The sequence below is a fragment of the Syngnathoides biaculeatus genome, chromosome 19, assembly GCF_019802595.1.
Source record: "Syngnathoides biaculeatus isolate LvHL_M chromosome 19, ASM1980259v1, whole genome shotgun sequence".
NCBI classification, from domain to species: Eukaryota; Metazoa; Chordata; class Actinopteri; order Syngnathiformes; family Syngnathidae; genus Syngnathoides; species Syngnathoides biaculeatus.
This window is the reverse complement of record NC_084658.1, coordinates 377,635-401,532: the sequence shown is the minus strand read 5'-3', so window position 1 is coordinate 401,532 and position 23,898 is coordinate 377,635. Positions and strand designations below refer to the sequence as shown.

Below are 23,898 nucleotides of genomic sequence, written 5' to 3'. Positions count from 1 at the left end.
GATGGAACTCATCATTCGTCGTCCTCCAAACACGGTAATTGGAATTATGACCAAAAAGTTCCATTTTGGTCTCATCTGATCACAAAACTTTCTCCCATGACACCTTTGTTATCATCCAAATGGTTATTGGCAAACTTGAGACGGGCTTGACATGTGCTGGTTTAAGCAGGGGAACCTTTCATGCCATGCATGATTTCAAACCATGACGTTTTAGTGTATTACCAACAGTCACCTTGGAAACGGTGGTCCCAGCTCTTTTCAGGTCATTGACCAAGTCGTGTAGTCCTGGGCTGATTCCTCACCTTTCTAAGGATCACTGAGACCCCACAAGGTGATATCTTGCATGGGCTTCCACTCATGTTGAGCTTCTTCCATTTTCTAATGATTGCTCCAACAGTGGACCTTTTTTTCTTCAAGCTGCTTGGCAATTTCTCCGTAGCCCTTCCCAACCGTGTGGAGCTGTACAATTATGTCTCTGGTGCCTTTGGACAGCTCTTTGGTCTTGGCCATGTCACAAGTTTGAGTCATACTGATTGTATGGGGTGGATAGGTGTCTTTATGCAGCTAACGACCTCACACAGGTGCATCTGATTAAGGATAATACATGGAGTGGAGGTGGACTTTTAAAGGCGGACTAACAGGTCTTTTGAAGGTCAGAATTCACGCGGATAAGACAGGTGTTCAAATACTTATTTGCAGGTGTTTCAAACAAATAAATTGGTAAAAAAAATAAATCATACATTGTGATTTCTGGATTTTTCTTTTTAGATTATCTCTCTCACAGTGGACATGTGCCTACAATAAAAATTTCAGACCTCTCCATTATTTCTAAGTGGGAGAACTTGCAATAGCAGGGTGTTCAAATACTTATTTTCTTCACTGTAGGAAATCATGAATATAGTTAAATATCATTGATTAAGTGAAAGTCTTTGCCTACTTGTCTTTTTTGTTGTTGCATTGTTTCCCCAGACTCAAACAATTCACTAACATAGGAGTGTGTAGGAATAATTGTGATCATAATTATCATACATTTGCTTCCAATAAAGAAATGCTTTGCTCTGCCCTCGATAACGTGGCAGCCTCCGAGCAGGAGATAGCAAGAACAAAAACATCTAATCATCAGAACTGTTAGAACTGCTGCCTGTTACAGAAATGATGACCACACATGTATCCAGCAATCTTCCACACATGCACACGCACATGAACAAACATTTACACCTTGTTTCAAACTGTTTTGCTTGTCGTCTCCTTTTTGTAACATCCATGTAAATAAGGGGCTTCTCAAAACTAAATAAATAGAGGTGCCGAGGAGAGGATAATCAGAGAGTGCAGTGGTGAATTGTACGAGACAGTTCCTCTCCTCTCTCCTCGCAAGACTTGAACTGGTGTCTTTGCTACCTTTTTTGTCCTGTTTAATGAATGTCTGATTGGTGAACCTGACAGAAAGTAAATGATACTTGTGATATTTTGGAAAATGACAAAAAAATTTTTAAAGCACATTATTTGTTATTGATATTCTGACAATAAGTTCAGCAAGATAGGGTTAGGCACAGTCCCACAGGCCAAAAAGGCCCAGACAGAGTTCTTCAGCTTCCCTTACCGCTTGTGTCCACGAGCGGGTTCGAGGATTGCCACCACGAAAGGCCCATCACTTTGGGGTCCCAACTACAGTCAATCACCTCAATAATGGAAATGAGTAACATGGCCAACTAACACCACTTCCGGTTCCCCACCTCCCTCAGGAAGAAGGCGAAGTTCTGCCGGAAGTAGGAGTTAAAGCTCTTTCTGAAAGGGCACTCTGCCAGACAATCTGAAGACCTTCAAATACACTTGGGTCTGCAAGATTGGACTGGGGTCATCCTCAAGCATCAGAACCAACTCATCACCAAGTGGTGATCAGCAGATAGCTCCAGCGCCTCTTCATCCAAGTGTCAAAGACATGCAGTCAGAACTCCGATGAAACAACCAGAAAGTCAATCATGAAATGGTTTTCAAAGGTGTCCAGGGCATCCTGATCTCTGAACATGATGGATAACGTGGACAATCCGTGACACGGAAGGAAGTCCAATAACATCACAGAAAAACACTCCAGTTATGATTCTGACCACACAGCCACCAGGTCTCATAATGCCAGATGAGCAGTATTGTTTCCCAGCAAAATGAAGGAATCCCGAGCGGGAGCGCTCGATAGCACCCCATCCAAGGACTCCAAAAAGGATGGGTACTCTGAATTGCTGTTTGGTGGATAGGCACAGTACGGACCCGCCTCCCCCCTCCAAATGCCACGGGAGGCTACCCTCTTGTTTAACAAGATAGACTAAGAATCAGAATCTGCTTTAATGGCCAAGTGTGTTAAACCACAGAAGGATTTTTTTCTCCGGCAGTGGGTGATGCACTGGTACGACATTCTCAACAAAGAAGAACAAACAAGATGTAAAATCTTCTTCATTTAGAACAGGTAAGAGATAAGTGTGTCAATGTCCCACATTGTGTTAAGCTTGTATAGAGTTCCTTTACCCATTAATACTTTACCCAATACTAACTGGACCAGCAGGATGTGAGGGTGTGTCCTAACAATGGCACAAGGCAGAAAATAGTAGCCTCGCTGATCCAAGAATTTAATGACTTAATTGCCAGAGAGAAAAAAAAAAATGTTCGAATGCCTGCTAGTTTTGACTTGCATTGACCGGTAAAGGCTTTCCTGACAGAAGGAGCTGGAAGAGCTGATGGCCAGGATGTGGAGGGTCTGAAAGATCCTGCCCGCTCTGGATCTAGTTCAAGTTGTGTGCAAGTCTTCAATAGTGGGTAGATAGGTGCCGAAAATCCGTTCAGTAGTTTTGATTGTCCGTTGCAGTCAGTTTGTCATTTTTTATGGCAGCCCCAAACTAGACTGTGATGAAGGTACACAGTACTGATTGGATGACGATTGTAGAACTGTCTCAGACTCTTGTGACAGCCCGTGCTTCGTCAGAAGTTGCAAGATGTAGCTTTGCTGGGTTTTGAGGATGGAGTTGATGTTAAGTCTTCTACTTCAGGTCCTCTGAGACTGTAATTCCCAAGAACTTGAAGGTCTCGACGATTGACACAGACAGTTAGACAGCGTCAGGGGTAGCTGTGGTGAAGGATGCCTCCTAAAGTCCATAATCATTTCGACAGCCTTTACAGTGTTCAACGCCAGGTTGTGTTGATCAGACCAAAGCTCCAGTCACGCCACTTCCTGTCAATACACAGACTCGTCGCCGTCTTTGATGAGGCCGATGACTGTGGTGCCATCTGCAAACTTCAGGAGTTTGACAGTCGGTTGCTTCAAGGTGCAGTCGTTTGTGTAGAGCGAGAAGAGCAGAGGGGAGATGACACAACCTTGGGGTGCTCCCATGCTGATCGTGCATATGGATGAGGTGGTGTCCCCCAGCCTCACCTGCTGTGTCCTGCCTGACAGGAAGTTGTAGATCCACCGGGAGATGTCTTCTTTGTGAAGACAGGAGCAAGTTGGTCTGCACAGACTTTGAGGCAGGATGGGGGTACTAGGTCTGGGCCTGGCGCTTTGTTGATTTTTTTTGTTGTTTGAAGCTCTGTCTAACGTCATTTTCATGGATGTTAAACGGTGGAGTGGAAGGTGGTGCGGCTCGGTGGGGTCGTGTTGTGGAAGTGTTTATTTTGGATCTGGAGTAAAAGCTGGCTTGTCCGCACTTGTTTTCTACTGGGGGAACGTCGCTTGTAATTAATGAGCGATTGTAATCCGTGCAAAACTAATTTTGAGTCATTAGCGCCGAGATGTTTTTCCAGTTGAGCTGCACACTGCCTCTTTGCTATGTTCATTTATTTTGTCAGCTGTTTTCTAATGCGAATTAGACGGCCCTGTCCGCACTACGATATGCTATTATTAGCCTGGTGGAGTTGCCTATGTCTGGCTGTAAACCACGCCTTGTTGATATTGAACGTGCGAAAAAAAAAATTGGGGTACACACTCTTCCTCACAGAACCTGACATACGCGGTAACAATATCCATAAATTCATTAAGGCTGTGCACTGAATTTTCAAAGACACTCCAGTCTGTGCAGTCAAAGCAGCTTTGAAGTTCTAATTTTGCATCGTTAGTCAACTTTTGAACTGATTTTGCCAAAAGCTTCACACACGTAAAGGGGAAATCCAGTGCTTTGCATGAACAGTGTATCAATAGGTCATGTAATATGTACCTAATTTTGACAATGTGATGTTAAATCCTCTGTCATTTAATAGTGTTTTGAGAAGATTTTTATCGACAATGACGAATTTTCAGGGGCGCTGCCATTTTCGCGAGTCACATGATCTACGTGGGCGTATGTGACGTGTACCCTGCCGCAACAAAGGCTTGATTAGATGGAACACCATTATGCCCAGCGCTGATTTCTCGGATTTATCCTTATCTGATAAAGAAATATTCATATTATACAGTATCGGTTGATCGGGAAGACGGGAATACTTCCATACAGATTTGAACCAGTGGCTGTAATTAATGTTGAATACTCGCATGGTTCTTCGGGCGGAATGCCGCGGAGTCAGACTACTCGGAGGCCTACACACGACATAAGTGCATGTAAAAAAAGGCTCCCAGGAGCTCCGGGCTGGGAGCACCGGATGGTTCTTCGGACGGCAATGACGCGGAGTGTGACGAGCAAGCTCGGCGGCGGGCCGTGAGACAAGCTTTCAGGTGGTGGGGCACTGTACGAACTTCACCGGCTCATCAGTGAGCACCAGACATTGCACCCCGATGCCTTCCTCATCCTGGCTGCGATTTTAAAGTCAACCCCAAAACCATATTTCCACAACTTAATGGAGATGTTAAGCTTCCCACAAGAGGAGACAACCAACATCTTGGAGAATGCTGACACAACTCACAAAGGATCCTACAAAGCCCTGCCCCTCCACCACCTCAGGACCTCAGACCACACTACTGTCATGATAGTGCCCGAATACAGACCGCTGGTTAAGGTGACAAAGCCAGCAAAGAAGATGATGCAGGTGTGGCCAGAGGGGTCATCAGAAGTACTCGAGAACTGTTTTGCCATCACAGACTAGAACATGTTCAGACAGGCAGAGAACCATAACATCATCACAGAAGTCCAGGAGTACACCGAGACAGTCACTGCCTACATTTGGAAGTAGATGGATGACGTTATAGTCTCAAGAACCAGTTCCATCAGGGCCAATCAGAAGCCTTGGATGACAGCGGAATTCCACACGCTCCTGATGGCCCAGAATGCTGCCTTCAGAGCTGGGAACGAGGCGAGCCTTAGGACAGTCAGAGAAAACATGCCAAGTGAAATCAGAGAAGCTAAAAGGCAGCACTCCAGGAGGATTGCTGACCGCTTCAGCAGCAGTCGAGACACAAAGAAGGTGTGGTGTCGTATCAATACTACCGGACACCTGCGACAACTCCTCTTCGCTGCCGGATTAGCTCAATCACTTTGCTTGGTTTGAGGCAGAAAACAGTACCCCAGCATAGAAGATTCCTTTGCCCCCCAACAACAGCGTGCTGTTGCTCTCTAGATAGCTTGCAGCGAGCACTCAAAGGACTCCGGACTGGATGACATTCATGGCCCTAAGAGACTGTATGAATGAGTTCACAGATGTCCTCACAGATACCTTCAACAGCCGCCCTTCTGGCCTGCCTTGAAGCCACCTCAATCATCCCGGTCCCAAAGAAGTCATCTTGCCCCTGCTACAATGACTACCGCCAAGTAGTACTCAGTCCGATCATTATGAAGTGCTTTGAGTGACTAGTAGAACACATCGAATTTAGCCCCACGCTGGACCCCTACCAGTTTGCATACTGGTCCAACCGCTTGACCGATGATGCTCTCTCCACTCAGTCTTCACCCACCTGGTGATCACAGAGTCACACATCAGAATGCTGTTGATCAAGTTAAGCTCAGCATTCAACCCCATCAACCTCCAGCAGCTCATCCTCAAACTAAACCAACTGGGACTCAAAACCTCCCTGTACAACTTGCTGTTGGACTTCCTGACGGGGACACCCCAGGTAGTTCTGACCAGCAGTAACACCTCCCAAACCATCATGCTAAACACAAGGACTCACAAGGATGTTAGTTGTACCCCCTCCTCTTCACTCTGCTGACCCACGACTGCACATCCATATCCAACTCTAATCTCTTCATCAAGTTTGCAGATGGCATGACTATGGTGGGCCTTGTCAACAACGATAAGACAAGCAACAGGAGTGAGGTGAGCCACCTGGCAATGTGGTGCAACGACAACAAACTCCACCCGAATGTGTTGAAGAAAAAGGAGATTATAGTGAACTTCAGGAGAGGGCACAATTAGCATCCTCCACTCACCATCAATGGTGTTGCAGTAGCGCGGGTGAGCAGCACCAAATTCCTGGGTGCACACATCTCCAAAAATCTGTGCTGGACCACTAACACCACAGAACTTTCTAAAAAGGCTCAACAGCAGACACTGAAAAGAGTGAGACCCCCAGCCTCCATCATGATCTTATTTTACAGAAGGACAATCAATCAATCAATCAATCTATTTATTCACATACCTTGTTTGGCTGAAATACAGCAGTAAAATGACTCAAACACAATGGGAAAGTCTGTTTTTATTTATCCTCCTCTTCACTAAATCCAGTGAAGTCCTGTGTTTAGTATCAGAATTGAAGAGCCTCATAAGTCGACATCACAGAGCGTTCTGGTCTCTGTCGACCTCATCATTTTCATCTCGAGGCACAGTTACCACTCAAGTTGTTGTGTTCTCCTTTAGTTGCAGTCGAGTCTTTCTAAATATGTTTATGCTGGTGGATAACGTCACACCGCTCCACGCATTTAAAATCCACCAGCATACCTGAGAGAAGTCCGATCTTAACGTGAACAGTTTTTGTGAAAGATTTCTCGTCGCTGTTCAACCAAGGCTCCCACTCACCTCGGACTGCCACTTCAAAAGCACGATTCACGCTGATGTCCAGTGGCTGCTAAAACTTTGTTGTACTTCCAGGAATCACAGCTGGTATGGAGTTTAATCTCTTGATGACTGTTTTCACAGAATTTGTTATGTGGGCCCTCATACTGTCCAAAACAAGCAGCATTTTTTTGGGACAAAAAAAAATAATCCTCCCGACCACCCATTTTAACACTCTGTCAGCCATTTTAACACTCTGTCAGTCATTAAGTTTTCCAACATCCAGTATTTTTGTCAACTTCCATGACTATGCCTTTCGGGAATTTTACTTTTGGCATAGTAATACGCTTAAAAATAACCATTGGCAGAAGCTTTTTTTCGGAAGCGGTGCAGCTTAAAACACACGTGAAGTGCATTCTTTATGGCCAGTTGTTTTCACCATAATGAATGCAGTCCCAGTCTTGTTCTGTGTTCAAGTTAGAGGTAGGTCGAACTTTCAAGGCACTTCATCCATAGTTATGATGCCATATGTTCCAATGGAAATGTCAGCTATTCTTGTTACAACGAATTTCCGAAGTTTTTCAACTTTTTCTTCATAGACAGGAGTGAGTTGTTGACAAACAGTCGTTCGTGCCCTGATGCACAAGCATTTTCTTCTCATGAAGCGAAAACACCAAGAGGGTCCACCTTGAAAACCCTCAACACACATTTCACTGGCGATTTGTTTCACTTTTAGTCGGATGTGCACAGTGGATAAACCTCGGCCATCTTCTCTCTGTGTGTTCACTCAGTTCTTACGAACACTTTCAAGTTCGGGCCATCTGCTCTTATGACCTCAAAAAGAGTTTGTTGCCTCACCATTGATTCGTTGATGCCAAGCTTCTGTGCAGCAGCCCAATTTCCCTCCTGAATGGCTTTCAACTTAAAGGTCAAGTGTCACGAAATGGATGATTTTTACTATGTTATTAATGACAAAACGGCAGCCGGTATGGACCCATCTGTTTTTTTTGCCACAAAACATGATTTTGACGTATGTGGCTTTTTGTAACTCCTGCCATGAAAATCCTCTCGAGGGATTTGTTTTCGACAATTAAGAAGTGACGTTGGAGGGAGTGGCACACTCAAGCGGACTCGTTTGTTTCTATTCGCTTTACCTGCGGGAAGATAGCTCGTTGTTCCTTCGTGATAGCCAAAGTGCTCGTTGCATTGTTGGATATTCCTTGAACACTAGGGAGGATGGATTTACCTTTCATAAGTTTCCAAGAGACCCGGTTCACCGTGAAAAATTTATTGCACAGGTGCAAAGGACGAGAGCTTCGTGGGTTCCAAATGACAGGTAGGTGTGTATACAGCTACTAAATAAATAAAAAAAAAAATAAAAAAAAAGTTTGGGGGCGACCATGTAATCAGTTTCTCATAACGTAATAAAAGATCCGCGTACGTATGACAGGGGTGCTTAAATGTGTTGATATGCGCGTCCGACGGCTTCTGTGTCGGGCTCGCCAGCCATGCCGTGCCTCACAGACGAGCATGGCTTCGGCTGGGCTGGCTCATACATACTGTCTTGGAGTCTGTCGTTAGAAGTAATCCGCATATCATCTAAATATGGCACGAAACAGGGTAATATTGCCCCGGACACTTCACTCGATTGTAAGATGTTCTCTTCTTCGGAAAAAGTTTTCGTGTCTGAAGTGGTGTGTCCCATAGTAGGGGCCACAGCATGTTTTCAATGGCGATTGTCCGGGGTGACGTCACGGACAGTAGATGCAGCCAATATGGCAACGACGTGGATGTCAAATGACACTTCCGCAACTTTGCGTATGCCAATATGGCAACGACGTGGATGTCAAATGACACTTCCGCAACTTTGCGTATGGATGACGCGCTCTCCACTCACATTTATTTTTTTGTATGGATATTGAAGTGAATAATGTTATATGTATTTTTCATTTCAATATCTATTTTAGAATGTTTATAGGGGTAAGAATTGACCTTTAAAAGCTTCATCATAAACTTTTCTTGTTGAACTCTCCATGATACTCACCTAAAAGTCCAAAATGTCTTGCATTTTTGCGTGTCCTGCTGCATCATGTTTCCAGCATGCCAAAAGTACCCTCTTTTTTGTTTTTTGTCTCTAATTCGTACATGATGGCTGGCCTCACCTCTGTTTTATAAACTTTGCCCTTCATGGTAGCAGGGACTATTCTGTCACATAACAAACCAGCCACCTTCCGCCTGTTCGAACCTGCTTGGACCAGTTTCTTCACTTCCTGATAACACTCACCATTGCTCTGGATTGTTGAACCCGATTATGTGAAGTTGTCCACCCTCGCTATTTCCTCTCCCTCTAGCCTCACCGTTGCCACTCCACCCATCTCCTTCACGCACATATGTTCTGTTTTACTTCAGCTAATCTTCATTCCTCTACTTTCCGGTGCATATCTCCATCTTTTTAAATGTACCTCCACCTGCTCCCTGCTTTCACTGCAGATCACAATGTCATCTGCGAACATCATGGTCCAAGGGGATTCCAGTCTAACCTCATCTGTCAGCCTATCCATTACCACCCCACACAGGAAGAGTCTTAGAGCTGATCCCTGATGAACTCCCATCTCCACACCTGCGGCACACCTTACACTGTTTTGCTGCCCTCATGTCCTGTACATAACATATTTCTCTGCCAACCCAGACGCACGCACGCATGCAGTACCACAGTTCCTTACATGGTACTCTGCCGTCGGCTTTCTCAAGATCCAGAAAGACACAATATAGCTCCTTCTGACCATCTCTGTTTTCCGACTGGGGACCATTGTCTCAGATTTGAAGGTGATGACTCTCATCCCAGCTGCTTCACACTGGACTGGGAACCGCTCCAGTGAGAGTTGGAGATCATGGCATGATAAAGCCAACAGAACTACATTATTTGCAAAGAGCAGAGATGTGATGTTGAGGCCACCAAACCGGACACACCCTCCACCTCGGCTTTGACTAGAGATTGTCCATAAAAGTTGGGAATAAAATTGGTCACAAAGGGCAGCCTTGGCGGAGTCCAACTCTCATAGGAAATGAATCTGACTTATTGCCGCCAATGCGGACCAAATTCTGACAGCGGTTGTACAGGGACCAAACAGCCCATATCAGGGGCTTTGGTACCCCATACTTCCAAAGAACCCCCCATAAGACTCCCTGAGGGAGAGAATTGAACTCCTTCTCCAAGTCCACAAAACACATGTAGACTGGTTGGGCGAACTCCCATGCACTCACGAGGACCCTGTGAAGGGTCTAGAGCTGGTCCACGGTTGCACGACCAGGACAAAAATCCCATTGCTCCTCCTGAATCTGAAATTCGACAGACCCTCATCTCCAGTACCCTTGAATGGACCTGACCAGAAAGGCTGAAGAGTGTGATCCCCCTATTGTTGGTACACACCCTGCCACCAAGGAGATTTTTAACCATCTCGATGACCTCAACCCCAGAGATAGAAGAGCCTGCCTCAGAGAACCCAGACTAGGCTTCCTCATGGGAAGGCATGTTGGTGGAATTGAGGAGGTCTTCGAAGTATTCTCCCCACCAACTCACAACATCCCGAGTTGAGGTCAGCATTGCCTCATCCCCACTATACACAGTGTTGACGGCGTACCAGAATTTCCTCGAAGCAGTGGTTCTCTGTGGCCTCACCAAACTCCTCCCACAGCTGGATTTTTGCCTCAGTAATCACCAGAGCTGCATTCTGCTTGGCCAGCCGGTACCTATCAGCTGCCTCGGGAGTCTCACTGGCCAAAAATGACTGATAAGACTCCTTCTTCAACTTGACAGCATCCCTCACCGTTTGTGCCGACCAACGTGTTCAGGGGTTGCCATCACGACAGGCTCCGACCACCTTACTGGCACACATCTGGTCGGCCGCCTCAGCAAAGGAGGCGCGGAACATCGTCCACTTGGACTCAAGAGCAAAGCTCTTTTGGAGGCAGGAGTTGAAATTCCTTCTGACAGCCGTTCCCAGCAGAACTTCATAATATATTTGGCCCTGCCACGTCAGACCGGCATCTTACCCCACCATCTGAACCAACTCACCACCAGGTGGTGATCAGATGACAGCTGCGCCCCTCTCTTCACCTGAGTGAAGATATGCAGTTGCAACTCTGATGACACAACCACAAAGTTAATCATCATACTGCGGGTGTCCTGGTGCCAGGTGCACATGTGGATACCCTGGTGCCTGAACATGCTGTTTGTTATGGACAATCTGTGATGAGCACAAAAGTCCAGTAACAGAACACTACTCTGGTTCTGATCGGGGGGGTTCTTCCCAATCACGCCCTTCCAGGTCTCAGTGTCATTGTCCACGTGGGCATTTAAGTTCCCCAGCATAAAGATGGAGTCGCCAGAGGGAGCACTCTTCAGCACTCCCCCTAAAGACTTCAAAAAGGGCGGGTATTCTGAACTGCTGTAAGGTGCATAGGCACAAACAACAGTTAGGACCCGTCCTCCTACCTGAAGGGGAAGGGAGGCTGATCCATGGAGGTGAATCCCGATTTACAGGCCCAGAGCCGGGAGGGAATAAGTATACCCACACTTGCTTGGTGTCTCTCACAGTGGGCAACTCCTGAGTGGTCCAACCCATCTCAAGAGGAGGGGTACCAGAGCCCAAACAGTGCGTAGAGGTGAGTCTGACTATATCTTGTTGGAATTTCTTAACCTCGTACACCGACTCGGGCTCGTTCCTTGCCAAAGAGGTGACATTCCATGTTCCTCGAGCTAGTTCCTGTAGCTGGGGATCGGATCGCCAATGTCCCCGCCTTTGGTCACCGCCCAGGTCACATTGCACCCGACCCCTAGGGCCTCTCTCACAGGTGGTGAGCCCATGGGAAGGGGTACTCATGTTATCCCTTTTGGGCTGTGCCTGGCCAAGCCCCATGGGTGCCGGCCTGGCCACCAGGTACTCGACTTCGAGCCCCACCTTCCGGCCTGGCTGCAGAGGGGTCCCCTGTGACCTGTGTTCGGATAAGGGAAACCGAGATCCAATATTTGCACTCGTCATAGAGATTTGGAGTCGTACTTTGTCTGGTCCCTCACCGAGGACGTTTTTGCCATTGGTGACCCTACCAAGGGCATGAAGCCCCAGACAACTTAGCTCCGAGGACCATCAGAACACACAAACCCCTACACCACGATCAGGTGATGGTTCGAGGAGGGGCAAACTCAAAAACTATTTTGTGCAAACTTTTTGTTTCTAGAATTTACCAATCCTTTGAATCACTAAATTAATATTTAGTTGTATGACCACTGTTTTTCATAACTTTTTCCACATCTGTCACAGCTGTTATTCCACTTCAAGATTCATTAACATCATTTCACAATTCATTTACATTTCTTGCTTTTGCTTCAGAAACAGCACAAGTTCTCGATTGGATTAAGGTCCGGAGATTGGACTGCCCACTTGATTTGGAACCACAACTAGTGTGTTTGAAGGGCATGTCTTTTTCAGCAAAAGGCAACATCCATGGTATGCGATAAAAAGGTCCAACACCATCGGAGAAATATTGTCATATCATGATGCTTGCATCACCATGCTTCACCGTCTTCACTGTATACTGTGGCTTTAATTCAGCGTTTGGGGTCTTCTCACAAACAGTCTGTTGCCCCTGGATCCAAAAAGAACAATTTTACTCCCATCATTCCACAAAATATTCCCCAATTTCTCTTCAGGCCAGTTGATTTGTTATTTGGAAAATTGCAACCTTTTCTGGATATGCCTTTTTTAACAGAGGGACTTTGAGGGGGATTCTTGTCAATCGAGCTTGTGTACCTGGCGTCACCATTTTCACGTCGCCATATTGCCTATCAAAAAGAGCTGCTCGACAGTGTGGGGACATTGAACCAGAGCAGAAAATACACAATGCACGACACTTCTTGTACTGTTGTTTGCTGCAACGGATGAGACAGATATTCAAAGAGATCTTTCTATGCGATACCAGCTGAAAAGGTGAGAAAAGATCGATGGATTTCATTAATTAAACATGTTAGATGGTGCCCAACCAAATATACATGACTGTAGCGATCACTTTATCTCAGGCAGTATTTATTCTTCTCAATCTCAAATTCCCAAGAAGTATTTATAATGCCAAGTTGGCTCATTTGAGAACAATGCATAAAAAAAAAAAAAAAAAAGACGTAATCGTTCCCAACATACCCAGAAGCGTGTTGTGGCCACATGTTAAACTTTGGCAAAAGTCTCCCTGACAGATGTTTTTTTTTTCTTTTTTTAATATGCATTGTTCTCAAATGAGTCCAATGCGTATTTAAAAAAAGAAAAACCACAAAGTGATGTTTACATAGGTTAACGTATGGTTGCAACACGCTTCCGTGTACAGGGGCTGAAGCCTATCCCAGTGGTTTATTTTCTTTTTTAAAATACACATTGGATTTATTTGACAACAATGCAAATATATATATATATATATAGTCTGTCAGGGAGAAGTTTACCAAAGTTTAACGTGTGGCTGCAACACACTTTGTGTACGGAGGAGCCGACTCGCTGTCTTTTTTTTTCCCAATCACATTTAATGAATGCGAGTTTGTGTAAAATCAGGGGTCATTTATTTAAATATTGGTATTTGTAATGAAAAAATCTGGGTGGCTCCATCACTATGTGGGATTTATTCTTGATTGAGAACAGATCCAGCAACCAAGTATTTGGATGTGTCTAGACTTTTCTACGCTTTCAAACTCTTCCGTGTAAATCTCGATGACTTACTCACCAGATACATGTTTATCCAGTTGTCCAAGACAAGCGGAAGCGCGTTGAAAGTCCACTTTCTTATCGGGGAAAACATCGACTTCGGCATTAAATATGGGTCTTCTATGCCAAGTGTCTCTCATTTTTCCACATACCTTTGTTTATTATCACCTTCTAAATGTTTAACGGTATCGGACAAAACTCTGGGCGTCGTGCTATACGACATATTTCCGTGCCGACTGTCAATATGGCCAGTCACATGACTTTGGTCACGTAGGCGCACGAGCGCTATAGATTACGTTCCCACTGTCACATTACTTATAGGTAACTCCAGACTGTTTTTGATAGTCCTGGCGCTGATCACTGGCTGACCCATCCAATTCTTTCTCCTCCACGCACACGGCCAAACCACCTCCCCGCCCGATCCACCTCGGCATCGAGGCTAACGCCAGCGGAACAAAACGACACCCGGCAAACAACAACAAGGCTGGCAGATAACAACAACCCCAGCCCGGGCACATCGACACATTGAGCACCCCTGATTTACGTACTTTATGAAGTTATTACGACATGGCTCTTTTGTTACGTTCTGAGAGAAGGATTACGTCATCGGACGCCGACAGAGCTTTTTATTCATCCTCCTGCTCATGAACAAGTAAACGGACACTACCGATATGACAGATTTTTTTGTCACTTTCTGAGAGAAGGATTACCTCGTCAGACACCAATGGAGTTTTTTATTTATCCTGCTGCTAACGAACAAGTAAACAGACACTACCGATATGATGCGCATCCTTTGTTACGTTCTGAGAAAAGGATTACATCGTCGGACGCGGACTGAACTTTTTATTATTGCTGCTTTATGAGAAGTTGTTCGAGTTTGATAACTATATGTCTAGTTAGCTAGTTAGCTCGTGTTACACTATCTTTGTACTTCTATCTTATTGTTCTGTGTTGTATTGTGTGTGTGATTAAATTCTCAAACGCAATACAAGTGCTTTGTTATATGCTGCCGGTTTGACTAAGGGGATTTATTCTAAATTCACACGTAACGTGCTATAAACTGTGAGACAGATTAGTCCCCCACAACTATTTTTTTCACCGACATTACGTTACTGGCCATTTTGCTGGTCAAACAAAGCATTGTTGAATGCTCAGTCCATTGAGACGAAACGAAAATATGTCTTATAGGATGACGCCCAATGTGGAAAAATGAGTCACTTGGCATAGAGGACCCAAATTTAATGCCGGAGTCGATGTTTTCGGCGATAAGAAATTGGAATGTAATTCGCTTCCGCTTGTCTTGGACAACTGGATATACACATGTATCTGGTAAGTGGTCAAAATTTACACAGAAAAGTTTGAAAGCGTATAAATGTCTAGAAGCATTGAAATACTTCGTTGCTGGATCTGTCCTCAACAGGGAGATGGCTTGTGAACGCGTACTCGGCTACACGTTAACCTTTGCCGAAATCCATCGATCTTTTCAGATGGTATTTAATACAAATACCAAGATTTAAATAAATTACTCCTGGTTTTACACAGACTCGGATTCAATAACTATGATTGAAAAAAAAAAAAAGACGACGGGTTGATGGCTCGTGAACGCGGAAGCGTATTCGGCTACATGTTAACCTTTGCCGAAATCCATCGATCTTTTGAGCTAGTATTCACCACAAATACAAATATTTAAATAAATTAACCCTGGTTTTACACAAAACGCATTCATTAACTATGATTGGGGGAAGAGGACAGGGAGTCGACTCTTCAGTACGTGGAAGTGCATTGCAGCCACACGCACACATACATACTCTGAACCATTGTTCTCAAATGAGTCAATTTGGTGTTATAAATAATTCTTGATAATTTGAGATTGAGAAGAATAATTCCTCCCTGAAATTAAGTGATTGCTACACAGGCGTGTGTCTTTGGTTGGGCACCAGCCATCACGATTAATTGCCGAAATACATCGATCTTTTGTGGTCTTTTCAGTTGATATGCTATAGAATGATCTCTTTGAATATCTGTCTCATCTGTTGTGACAACCAAGAGCACAACAGGTCTTGGGCATTGTAAATATTCTCCTCCGGTTCAATGTCTCCAACAATGTCAAGCAGCTCTGTTTGACCGGCCATATGGCGCCATGAAAATGGTCACGTGCATAAACTCGATACACGCCAACCTGTCATTTAAAAACCCACAAAGCTCTCGTTATTTTCACCTGTGCAATGCATTTTTCACGACGAAGTGGGTGTTTTGGAAAAGTGTGATGAGTGAATCAATTCTCCCAAGTGTTCGAGTAAAATCCAGCAATACGACGAGCTGGTATTTTGGCTAACATGATGAAAAAAACAAGTAATTCTTCGCCGGTGCAATAGGTATAAAAACCAACATAAACACTTGATCCCGCTATTGCAAAAAACACCACTTCCTGGTTTTTTTCCAACACAAATGCCTTGAAAGGATTTTCATGGCAGGAAATGCTAAAATACACATACAACAACATCATGATGTGTGGTGAAAAAAACAATGGGTCCATTCTGGCTGCCTTTTTTTTTTTTCTTTCATTAAAAACATACTAAAAATCATTCTTTACGTGTCAGTAGACTTAAATCAGGGCTACCTGATTTGTACCATTTTTTCACAAAATTGACAACCTTATTGATTAAATGCCACTGCTATTTTTTTAAAACACGTTTCAACAAATAGGGAGTCCTTGGGTTCAAATGTCCTCGATCTACATTTCGACATTATGATGCCCGTGTCTTGGCCGCCATTTTGTCCACTGCACAATAGTGTTTCTGTTTAGCCAATTCATATTGCTTATCTGTGTGCTGGGAGTATATGTGCCTTTTCGGCCACCTTTTTCCACATTATGGCCCAAAACAAGAAAGCTATTTTGTAAGCAATGCTAAGCACACGTGAAGGGTTTCTCCCCGATGAGGGATACAGCAATCACAAAATCAACGTTCTTCGATCGTTTCTGAGATGGAAAGATTACTTACGTTATGGATCGAGGATCAGAATCAACGTACGCTTAATAACAGCCTAATGTTCATTTATGGAAAAGGCACAGCGTATTTTACTTAACTGTGAAAGAGCAGAAAAGCAAGGACGCTGAGGAGGAATTTACCGCTAGCAAGGGCTCCCTGCACATGCCTTAGGAATAACTAAGCACAGCCTCCCCATCCTTCTTCACCATCCAGCTCTTGCAGTCATGGTAAGTACAGAATCTTGCTTTTATAATTTGAATGTGTTTTAGTATTTCATATGAAGTGCCAACACCCACCCATTTTTGAGCCACTTATCCTCACAAGGGTCACGGGAGTGCTGGAGGCAATCCCAGCTGTCTTCATAAATTTGGACTTTAATGGTGAAATCCGACTTACGCGCAAATTCAAGTTTTGTCACCGGTGTAGGAACTGATCTTGGTCGAAGACTGAAGACTTCCTGTAGCCCATTTGTACAGCCTTAAGAGTGTGTATATCATGAATGTTGGGTCTTGTTCATTTCTGAGAATCTACTGCACCTACTGGTAACTAATCTGATTAATCACATTGGACTGTTATTATTTTGAACAGTCCTGTAGAAGACAGAAAATATCCTGTATATATTATTTTAGATATATTTCACAGCATGTGTATATCAGAGGTCACCAATGTGTTAGGCCCCAATGACCATTGTTCTGAAAATAAGATCACGTGGCTTTGTGATTTTCTCAGAATGTTATACAAAGGATCATTTGAAAATAAAAGCACCGGCATAGCTTCATAGAAATAAAGTATTGCATATGGATATTTATCTGTTTATCTGTTATAGTGGTGTAGTTGCACAATCACACACTGCCAGACAATTTAGTCGAGTTCAATCACTTCGCTCAGTGTTCTTTCAGCATTTATTTACTCATTAACTTACTATTTGCAGCTTCGTCATCTTTCCAATGTCAGATGGCAGGATTTCAAAGTCATTATCACTCAGATACAGAGCACGAAGAGTTGCTGCAATAAAAGCATCACTGTTAGTTGTGTGTCATTGTAAATGAAGTTTTGTCTTACAAAATATAATTGTTCATAAATGGCTTAAAACTGTCGTGGAATTTAGGCTTGAGCTTCAGCTCTTCGAGTGACTCATCTAGAACTATATCTCCAGCCTTTCTATTCTTACTGTTGGGGTTGGGGGCAGATTCATTTCACATCAAGTTGTTTTTGTGTCTTGTGAGTCTACGTGAGGAACATTCCAATTCTCCGTATTTGTCGCCATGATAACGTGGTCAATTTCATTATTTTTCCAAAAAATGTTTCTGTACACTTATCCGGGCGTTTAAGCAAAAGACAATGGGTGAATTGACATTTCGACATTTATTTCTCAAATGTTTTGGCCTCAAACAGGTGTTGACCTTTGTTTTCAATATAAAGCAGGGGTCGGGTATCTATAGCTCGTGAGCCATACCTGGCTCTTTTGATGGTTGCATATGGCTTGCAGAGCCAATCATAACGACATACTGTACATGTGATTTCTGTCGTGCAGGCAATGCAAATGACGCAGATGTCCTAGTGGTGTTGCCGTAGTTTAGTGTGGCAGTCGATGTGCGCAAGCGCAGAAAGGTCAAACGCCGATCAGGTCGGAACAACAATTTATGCAAACGCTTTTGACAAAGGTGACTCAAAGGAAAAAAAAAGATGAGTACTTAATTTTCAACAAAAGGTCAGCCTTTGTGGAGACAGACGGTTCTACTGTGTGTCTAATTTCAGAGTTGGGGAGTATGCAAAAGCACTCATACTTGATGCTGCCAATAAACATTTTGATAACTTTGCATAAAGACAAAATAATCAAACGAATGAAAGACATGCGTTTGTCGGCAAGAACTGTTCACCATCATACCGTAATGATGGCAAATCAAATTGAATTACGTTCACGAATAATGGATGGGAGTCTCAAGGCCTGCACAGAGCTTGATCTAACGACGTATGAAACAGACCCCATCATTAAGCCATCAGCAAAATCATGTAGCACCAGAAGTCATTCATGGTAAGAAGTACTTTTGTCATCAATGGTTAGCAACAGCCTAACAATGTTATTTTAAATAATTCTGAGACTTATTGTACTCTAAAAGTGTTGGTCTTACATAAATGACCAAATACACCTGTACTTAGTTTTTAAAATACTGTATGGCTCTTTTGAAACTACATTTAAATATATTTGGCATTTATGGCTCTCTCAGTCGTTCCCGACCCCTGTTCTAGGGTATAGTAGTGTCTTTTTTTTTTTTTTTAACTATGAAGGTTTGAACTTTGAGACTATTTAAACCAGGGAAATGTAAGGTATGTGAATGTCTGTCTGAGAAAATTTTAAGTGTTTGGTTAGGAATTTTACAGCCTTAAAACATATTAAAAATGAAAAAAACACTACAAACAAAAAAAACTAAATGGGGAAAAAAGACTTACAAAATACAGTCCTGTAAATTAAAAAAAACAAAAAAATCATGCACTGTAAAAAAAATTACCATTCTGCTACACGGACTTCACTTAACATGGGTATGGTTTGAAACGGAACCCCTGCTTTAAACCAAGTAATACTGCATATTGGTAGAAGGATGATGAGGAATGAGCTGGCAGGCAAAAGAGCGAGAGGAAGACTGAAGAGGGTGATAGCTGTTGTGAGGGAAAACATGATTGGCGTTGGTGTTTTAGATCTTTCAAGATGACACACTATGGCAAAGCCTAATGAGATAATTCGTGAGGAAAATAAGAAGCTCTTGCACCTTAGAAATATAGACTAGGAAGATGGATCCAGTGACAGTTCTTAGCTCGGACTGCCTATTTAAGCCTCTAATTTGAGGGAAGAACACAGACTTCGATGGGCACTGCAAGCAATAAGTGCCATTTTTATTCATGACAAAATAAAATGTGTTAATTTTTTGGGAAATGTAATCCAGAATCAAACTTGATTTGGGAAAGGTTTGTTAATGCTGGGGTGCAGCAGTATATGATAGAAAAAGAATAATACCCACTTTAATGTTTGACAAGAAATTTGGATGTGATGTGATTCTGCCTAGCAATGATATCACTCAACAACAATACACATTATTGTTCAATCACTAGTCTGTCCGTACTATGAAATATATGTGACTAGATATGGTTCACTGTCAACTAAAAAGTGAATGTCAATATAAAGTATTTTTAAAAAAGCTAGTAATATCAACTAATGACATGAATGTTTGTGTTTGTACATTCATTTTACTTACTGAGATAGAAGAAATTTCCAGGCAAGGAATTTTGGGTCAGGTTATTGTAGGTGAGGTCCAAAACTTCAAGAGCTGGCAAAGAACCAAAGCCTCTGGGCAAATTGTAAAGGCGGTTCATTCTGTGCACAAAATTCAGCAATTGTTTTAACCATTAATACAAGAAAGCATAGGTATATAGAATTGGACAGCAATCCACATTGGACTTTAGTAATAAAGAACGAGTTATAGAAATCACACAATATGGCTGCATCTGTTCAAACAAGGGCCCAAATTTGAGAGGTGAAGCTGTAATGAGCAAAGCCTCACTTCAGTTTCTGCTATAGTCACTCTCAACATTGACATGCAAGTGACGAGCCTTATCACTCTGCTTCACATGTGATGTGTGAGCTCCATTCAGTTACACTTTGGAAGTAATGGAAGTAAATTAAGTAATTGCTTCTGAACTCTCACCTCAGGTCTGAGCAAACACACTATGTCCATGAGCTTTGACTACTGTGAGCAACGTCAGACATATGCACTGTGATCAGATCAGTGTCATCTATTTAAGATACATGGCTCATTAAAGATTCAGATTACAGCATTTACATTCCCATCAGAATATTTTTAAGAACAATTTTGTGTTTTTGCAAACCTACAATGAAAATGTCAACAAACAAAAAAATACATTGCTAACCAAACCAAGCCAACTATATGAATTTGAAAGATTGTTTACAACTTTGTTTCAATTTTCTTTTTATTAACCCACAATAATATCCTTGTCTGTTTTTCACAGTGTATTTTTCAATTAGTGTGTTAAAAATACACTTGAAAATATCCCTCCTGTAGCTGACACCTTGTCGTGGTGGAGGAGTTTGTAGTTTGATCCGAGGAACTAAGTTGTCTGGGCTTCACGCCCCTGGTAAAGTAATCCATGGCAAAAAGGCTTGGTGAGGTACCAGACAAAGAACCACTCCATAACGCCTACAACAAATACAAATATTGGATCTCGGTTTCCCTTGCCCGGACGCAGGTCAATACGTAAATTCTCATTTTTAGTAGACTTGTGAGAAAAGGCAAAGGATGAGGTTTTGAGTGTAAATAATTATGTTAGACATCACTCCCTAGCAATAATAGAAACAAGGCGACATATTGATGCATGTGAGGCAGTGACAAGTGAAATCTTAAAAATTGCTCATGAAAGACCATCAGACATTGAGGAAGATTTTGATCTTGATAGTGAGAGACAACGGCTTCACGAGCTGCTTAGTCATGATTGCGGCCTTAAAATTTGGATCCTCCACCTCACTTATGTACACTCTCCAACTGTCATAACAGAAGCTCCAAAGTAAGCAGCTAAACGTGCAGAAGCAGCAACTGAACTTGTAGCAAAGGAAGTACAGTACAGCAGCATCTGAAGACAGACAGAACAAATAAATGCTCTTCTATTTGATGGTAGAAAGTGTATAATTACATGTGCATCCAATTTGTGACATTTTTTGCAAGAGTAATTTTACATAATAGCGCTTCCTGCTTTTAGACATATAATCTAATGCAATCCTGTAAGGACTTAATTTACATACATAACAGTACATGGCATACGAATCAAGATTGTTTACCATGCTGAAGAGACCATATTGTTCCTGCTCATAATCCCAGCCTTGAGAAGTTAAGATATGGGTGTCTGCTGACGTACTCATGGCTGGAGACTCCTCCAAATATTTGGGAATGCATTGTGTGCATTGCTCCATCCCTCCAGAAGCTTGTGTAATAGGGACACTCCCTAAAGTAATAAAAGGAGAGGAGGCGAGTGCAGTTACAGTCTCTTTCGTTCTCCTCACGAGTAAAAACATAACTTTGGGTCTGTTTTTTAAGGTCTGTCATGAGGGTTTGATTGCTTGATCGACCTGACAACTTCAAAAACAAGCCAGAGTCAACAAGTGCACTTTTACTCACTGTAGCAAGAGAAGGACAAGCCCCGAACAAAGAATAATCCATAGGCAGAAACACTCGTGCATGCTCTGGTTGACACTCGAGCGATTCTCTTTTCATCGACCAAGAAGTTAGCCGCTCCATGTGTGCAGACGAAGTACCAGTACAATGGTAAATTAACTACCATAATGGGAAAAGAGACCCTGATACAAAGTCAGAGAGTTTCAGAGCTTTGCGTGAGAGGGTTTTATTCAACAGTACGAATTAACCTTCCTCTTGTTTCCACAAAGGAATGTATTCCAGTAAACCGTGAACATATCCCTACATGTGAAAGAGCAAAACGTTGCACTCCTCCAACCAAGGTGATTGACAAAAGCCCTCCATTACAGGACTACAATGTTGGTCTTCTTATTGTGTTTAACTGCCCAAGAGCCTTGGGACCAAGACAGGTCGTTTCAGGAAGAGATGAAGAAGCTTATGCTGCTCAAACTGATTTAAGGTGGAGCATTGAGGGACCTTCTGTGTCATACCATGACTCCCCCTGTGCTACAATCTTGTGTCACTGGATTGCCGTGTAGGAGCTGCCACCAATGACACCTGTTGACGCTCTTCGTGTTCTTGAACATGACATCAATGATAATGGAAAAAATGAAAGAGCAGTATCTCAGGATACCTGATCTCATACCTCTACTTACGAAAAATTCAGGTTACGAAAAGCCTCCTCGGAATAATTTTGTCTCTAGTTACTAAGGAAATTCAGAATACTATAGGAAAACAATGCGCAGTGGATTCCACCGAACGAAAACATCCTGTGCTGTATCTTGGTTTAAAAGTGGCACATAGCATCTTCCTGGCATCACATTGGCTAGGAGGTATGTCAATCTTTAACTACGATCCACTTCCTGTATCTTGGTTTCCGTGGCCCGATAGAGCTGCTCTCCCATTGACTATAGCTGGAGCGTCTACCTGGCATCATATCCCTTCATTGGCTACAAGGGATGTCAACCTTTACCCATGATGAACTTCTTGTATATTTGTCACTGAATTCATTGTCACGTGCTTGCGAGCACACATAAACAACTAAGTACAACTTCTTTGTAAATGTATTTATCTTTTTTCACTGTGGGCCCTAAGATATTGATGGCCAGTGAGAAGACGAGTGTTGTTTTGTCCTTCAAAACAAAGCAAACAATCGGGAAATATGAAAAAGGCATGTGGTTGACTGACATTGTCAAAGAATATGGCTAAAACCCTTCTACCACTGGCACGATACTGGAGCAGAAGGAGTTCTGATAAGCAGCGACTCCTACCAAAGGGCTCTCTCTCATTTCGAAGAGGAGGTTGTCACTGAATAACCTTTGCTCAACGCCAAAGGTAAATGAACAATATTTTATTCTTTGCATTTTGTAATTTGAATGTTTATTTTTGGTGGGTGGCACTGACAGATGTTTGTCGCTTGGCGGAGGGAAAATCCATCACCATTTACACACACTGCCTCTATGCTTTTGACATAGTCCATGACTTTGGCGCCGTCTGGCGCCACCGAAAATTTTTAGAATCTGATGGCAAACCAATTCTTCACCATGACAAGGATGCAGCTCTGCTTCGATGCTGTCCTGCCATCTTGTATAGAGGTCGTACATCTCTGTCATAAAATCACACGACTCCCCATATTGCCGGTCAAACAAAACATTGTTGCAAGTTAATTCTGTTGAGACGAAAATACGTCTTAGAGCATGACATCCAGGCTTTGTCTGATACCGTTAATCATTTAGAAGGTGATAATAAACGAAGGTACGTGGAAAAATTAGACACTTGGCACAGAGGACCCATATTTGATGCCGAAGTCGATGGTTTCGTTGATAAGAAAGTGTACTGTTAATTCGCTTCCGCTTGTCTTGGCCAACTGGATACACACATGTATCTGGTGAGTAAGTTGTCGAGATTTACACAGAAAAGTTTGAAAGCGTATAAAAGTCTGGACGCATACGAATACTTCGTTGCTGGATCTGTTCTCAATCAGGAATAAATCCCACATAGTGATGGCACCACTCAGATTTTTTCAATACAAATACCAATATCTAAATAAATGACCCCTTGGTTTTA

The 23,898-nt window shown here is 43.0% G+C and overlaps 1 protein-coding gene across 12 annotated transcripts in view; it reads right to left on the bottom strand.

Moving 5' to 3' along the window:
* Nucleotides 1–23,898, bottom strand: part of rsu1 (Ras suppressor protein 1) — a 104,750-nt gene that overhangs the window by 25,384 nt on the left and 55,468 nt on the right. For all 12 annotated transcript variants that reach the window (XR_009792832.1, XM_061805972.1, XM_061805980.1 and 9 more), the window contains 2 exons: nucleotides 19,885–20,003; nucleotides 17,556–17,638 (listed from right to left, as the gene is read on the bottom strand). Coding sequence is in view for 11 of the 12 variants with exons in the window: in XM_061805972.1 (XP_061661956.1) it covers nucleotides 17,556–17,638; nucleotides 19,885–20,003 (202 nt within the window). In the remaining variant the exon portion in view is untranslated. The remainder of the gene's footprint in view (nucleotides 1–17,555; nucleotides 17,639–19,884; nucleotides 20,004–23,898) is intronic.